The sequence below is a fragment of the Vigna radiata genome, chromosome 5, assembly GCF_000741045.1.
Source record: "Vigna radiata var. radiata cultivar VC1973A chromosome 5, Vradiata_ver6, whole genome shotgun sequence".
Classification (NCBI taxonomy): Eukaryota; Viridiplantae; Streptophyta; class Magnoliopsida; order Fabales; family Fabaceae; genus Vigna; species Vigna radiata.
In genome coordinates this window covers 14742870-14748191 of record NC_028355.1, presented here as the reverse complement: position 1 = coordinate 14748191, position 5322 = coordinate 14742870, and the positions used below count along the sequence as shown (strand labels likewise).

At 35.7% G+C, this 5322-nt stretch overlaps 1 protein-coding gene across 2 annotated transcripts; it reads left to right on the top strand.

The window, feature by feature from the left end:
- Positions 1-2755: 2755 nt before the first annotated feature.
- Positions 2756-4429, top strand: LOC106761378 (transcription factor bHLH94-like). 2 transcript variants are annotated; one of them, XM_014644928.2, is made up of 3 exons: positions 2756-3617; positions 3691-4074; positions 4146-4429. In XM_014644928.2, the coding sequence occupies exons 1-3, from the start codon at positions 3150-3152 to the stop codon at positions 4251-4253; spliced, it is 960 nt and encodes a 319-aa protein (XP_014500414.1). In that variant the 5' UTR covers positions 2756-3149; the 3' UTR covers positions 4254-4429. The 2 variants fall into 2 exon arrangements, with proteins under 2 accessions (XP_014500414.1, XP_014500412.1); XM_014644926.2 differs by having other exon boundaries at positions 2761-3617; positions 3691-4080.
- The last annotated feature ends 893 nt before the right edge of the window (positions 4430-5322 follow it).

Genomic DNA, 5322 nt, shown 5'->3' with positions numbered 1-5322 from the left:
AAAACAGTAATTTCACAGTTTTATTCTATCATACATTATCTACCAAAGTGTTACATATCCAAAAGAAACTAGAAATCAGTACAAGCCTATCCAAACATAAATTCAACAATAATTACTAAATAAGTCATAAATATAAAAGTTTAGCTTCCATTACTTGATGACTTAAGACAATTTTAAGACAACAAACACAATTTACGCTCACAAATACTCCATTTACACATAAAAATATTACAAGCATGTACCATTATGATTATTTATTTTAAGTATAATATTTTATTTAGGAATTCTTATTTTATTAAAAAATTATTACTTATTCTAATCAATATAGATATAGAATCACCTTGAGTTTTGGTACATGTGTGAGAGTCTAGTATAGTAATATTTAGATATATTTTTTTTAATTTGAATTTATTTAATTGAATATTTTTGGAATTATTTCTATTTAAATTTATAATCATTTTTACATCTAAGTTATTATACTTTCTTTCGTTAACAAAATTTCAAATTCAATCTATTTTTGTCTTGCAAAATGTTAATCGTTTTTTCTTCACAGTGTAATAAAGAAAAATGACAACGGTTATTTTCGTTTATCCGCACTGATTCCGCAACCGAGGTATATATATGTAAGGCAAAAGTGGTAGGCTTTTTGTCTTGGTTGAGAGCAAAACCGTGGCGACGAGAACAAAAGTTGCCAACAACGTCGACGAACGGCGGAAGGCGGTGGAGTCAACATAGGTGAAGAACGAACGTGCACGAGGGAGAAGAGACTCTCAGGCGCGAGCTAGGGAGGCACGATGAGGGAGGTGCGAGCTATGGGAGGGCAATGTGTTCGTCATGGAGAGGAAGAAGAAAAATTCGTATGAAGAAAATTGTTCGCAATTCTGGAAATGTACTCCCACAAAAGGTTATTACCTCGGCTCCTCAACTTAACCGAAGCAATACAACCTTACTGCCTCGATTGTTACTGTAACCAATGCCTAAAAATTTCGGAAAATGACAATTTTGAAAATAAGTTCAATCTATAGGCTCGGTTCGCGGTTAAACCGATGCATAAACACCCTATGGCAGCGGTTCACCTAGAACCGAGACAGTATCAGTTGACATTATATGAATTTGAAACGTTCAGTTTTAGAGGTTGCAGCGCTCTAGCAGGACATACTGTCTCGATTCTAAGCAGAATTGAGGTAGTATGTCCTCTTCAAAGCTCAATGAGTGGATATCAGTGGTAGCAGAGAGATTTGGTAGAGTCTTTTGCCTCAATTGGTCAGAGAACCGATGCAATATCAATTAACAAAAGGAATTCAGAACATTCAGATTCAGAGGTTGTAGGTCTGACAAACATACTGCCTTAGTTGTCAGGGGGAACCGAGGCAATAACCTCCTTACGAAAAAGGTGTCAGATGAAAAGTCTGACATATGTGCTTTTTGTAGGGTTATATGTCTTGGTTACTAATAAGAACCAAGACAATAGTCCTGTTACGAAAAATGTGTCAAATGGAAAGCTTGATTCAGGTATTTTCTATAGTATTATATGTTTTGGTTATCAGTAGAACCAAGGTAATAATTTCCTTGCACTTCTGTTTCTTCTGAACTAGGACATATAACTTCACAATAAGTATGAAAATGTCACCATGTTTTGATATGTTTCAATTTTTTCAAAATCGAAGTGTATAGATCACGTTAAAAACCAGGTTTTTTACTAATGCTTGGTTACCAGTCTTTACTATTTTCAATTTAATCTAATGATATATTGAGTTTTAACTTTAGTGGATACAGTAATAATAATAATATAAAATAATTTGATGAGTTTAACAAAAGAGGTAATAATTTTTGTTGATAAATTTTGCTTATAAGAAAAGAGCAATGTGGTGTAAAGAAGTCTGACATAGCATGGTTTTGTTACGTGCAGGTTGGCACGTCTAAATCCTGAAAATGGAACTTTACATATTTACTGTGTAAAGATGAAATATGAATATATATAATGGTAAAAAAAAAAGGGCAGAGTATGGTTGGAAAAGGAAAGAGAGAGGAGAATGGTATGTGTTGTTGATGGAAGATGATTACAGAATGGCCCTTTCTGTTGTCTGGTCACATGGATTCCTCTGAACTCTCGACCTTGTCCTATTCCTCACCTACTCTCTTTCTTCTCTTCTCTTTATGGATCTTTCTCCTATTCTTTCTCTTTTTCATGTCCCAATACCCGACCACATTATTACCAAATCAAACTACACACAATTTTATACTCTACTCTTTTTTATTTTTATTCTAAAACTTATCGGACAAAATTAAGTTCAAATCACAACTTCAAAAGGACCACCTTCTCCCTCTGTTTGACCAAATCTGTCGATATCGACCAAGGAGATGACCGTCCTTGCCTCTTTGCAACAACCATTTTTTGTTCTTTCCCAGATGTCTTTTGATTATTGGATTGGATTGTATAATCATACATTCAAGCACCGGCTACCATATATGCTTTCATTTTTTTTATTCACGAAAGAGATTGAAGTCTTATATTCTCCATGATATTCTAACGCAATTTCCCTCGCAGAAAAATTATAATGACACAAGACAGCATAAAATGTTTGAAAAAACATAGCACATTTCGATACAGATCTGACACAGGGCAAGCATTTTAATAAGGTTATTGTTATTATAATTATGACGTAGTTATTTTGAGTGCATTAACTAATAATACATGAGCATTATGATTGGAAATAAAGGATTAAAGAAAGCGCGAAGAGAATCTGTGCGTGTGTGTAGCTAATTGAGTTTACGCGATCAAGGAAGTGGTCTAGAACAGCAATGAAACCTCACGTGCAGGGTGCTGTAGCTTTTTGTTTCTTTGAATAATCATGTTGAAAAGGTAACAAGCTTTCTCGGTAATGCGTTGATAAAAGGGGGACTTTGTTTCGTCCATTCGTAACGTAGTGCTTCTTCTTCTTCTTCTTCCACCTCAACTTTCTTCTTCTTCTTCTTCTCTCCATATCTCTTTTCCCACTTCTCTTCTAAATAATTAACTTTTCTTCTCCACTCTCAACCTTCTCTCTCTATATATATATATATTATCTCCCACAAAAGTGCTGTGTTCGTGACTTCGTGTCTCCATTGCCAGCTAGAGGGAGAGGCTTTGTGAGAAAAGCTCACAAATAATGGCGCTAGAGGCTGTGGTATTTCCGCAAGATCCGTTTCCATACGCTTGCAAGGATTATTTTTACTCCTTAGCAGGAGCAGCACCTGACTACGGTTTTCAAGCGGCGGAGGAAGAGAAACTCCTCCTAGGAATCATCAACAACAACATAGAAGACAACCAATACACAACCTGGGATTCTTCTTCTACCTCGGTCTTGCAAAATGTGAAGGAACAATGGGATTCTCACTCCTCCCCTGAAGCCTGCACCGTTGATGAATCCATGATCCCACCTCTTTCTTCCTCGGCGGAAGCCACCGCCACAGCCACGACTCGGCGGAAACGACGCCGTACGAAGAGCGCGAAGAACAAAGAGGAAATCGAAAACCAGAGGATGACCCACATTGCAGTTGAACGGAACCGCAGAAAGCAGATGAACGAGTACTTAGCGGTACTCCGATCCTTGATGCCCTCCTCTTACGTTCAGAGGGTAAGTTGATTTGTTATTGCGAGAATGATGATTAGTTAGTTAAGAATGAGTTAAAGGGTGGTTACTTGAACAGGGTGACCAAGCGTCTATCATCGGAGGGGCCATTAACTTCGTGAAGGAGTTGGAGCAGGTTTTGCAGTCAATGGAGAGTGAAAAGAGACGGAAGCAGGGTGAAGAAGAAGAGAATGTTGGGTTGAATGGGTGGACGACACCCTTTGCCGAGTTCTTCACGTTTCCTCAGTACACGACACGTGGCACGCAGAAGCAGGAACAGAAACAGTGGGCCGTAGCAGACATTGAAGTCACCATGGTCGACAGTCATGCAAATCTGAAGATTCTCGCAAAGAAACAACCCTCCCATCTCATGAAGATCGTTCTCGGCCTTCAAACTCTCAGACTCACCATTCTCCACCTCAATGTCACCACTCTCCACCACATGGTCCTTTACTCCATCAGCGTTAAGGTTCTTCCTTCTTTTTCTCTTTCTTCTTTTTCCTTCTTCCATTTCTTATTGGATTGTTGGAGCAGGTAGAGGAGGGTTGCGAGCTCAACACGGTGGATGAAATTGCGGCGGCGGTGAATCAACTGTTAGGCACAATCCAAGAAGTTGCATTCAGCTCAATTAAACATAATTAATTTTGTTTTAATTGATTTAAATCCTTCTCTTGTTGGAGTAATTTGGGATATAAGTGATTGTGTTCGTTGCAACGTTGTTCTATCTTTTCTTTTTTTAATGTAGTTCAAATGCGTAAGGCTGTATCTACATCCAACTGCCTAACAAGTTCATTTCAATAAGCTGGGAGTTACTAAAAGTACTAGTTTTTTGCTCTTGGATTTTCTTATCCAGAAATTTTTTATCTTTTATATTTATTTTAATTTTACTGTCTATTTTATTTTATTTTTCTTTACTTTCATTTAATTGACGCACCTGATAATAGAGCGTGAATACGTGTGCCTCTACCGAAGATCATGGACTGTCCAACGATAAAGCAAGTTAAAAATGAATTTTATTTTTTGTGCGACTCATAATTTTTATATTTTTTTCTTTCACTCAAAGTTAATTACTCATCAATTAGCATTAAGTAACGTAATAATTAGTGATATCAAAACTGTGATCTCATTCTAAATATATCAGGTCTCAAATCTAACTTCATATATCTTTATCAAATTCTTTAATTACCCAAAGTCGCTTTATCCGAAATATATATGTATTCTGGTCCAAATTGTGTAAATGTCACTCTCCATATTTCATACTTTATATGTTTCTACATTATTGAATGTCTTTTCACAGCTCATCAAAGTACGTGATGCTTGTGTTGCAAGAATAAATTGACTTTAATATCAATGAAAAGGAAAAAAAAAATTAAACGCGTGTGAAATAAATAATTTGCATGATTAAAAGATCGTAAGGTAAACTTTCAGTAAAACATAATGGTTTTAATAAAAACATTTCTTTTCAAAAAAATATATGTTATTAAACTTATATATAAAGGGCTTCAAGTGCTTTTAAATATGTTGGACAAACCACATCAATAAAAATAGCAAATTTTGTGGGTATATTGAATATATAAAAAGTTGCATATGAGACTGAATAGAAAACATTTATATATAAATAGATGAATAATTTTAAGTACTCTTTTTTATAACAAATTTAATAAATGGCCAATGAGGAGTAACACATTTATCTTTGAAAGCCAATTTAGAT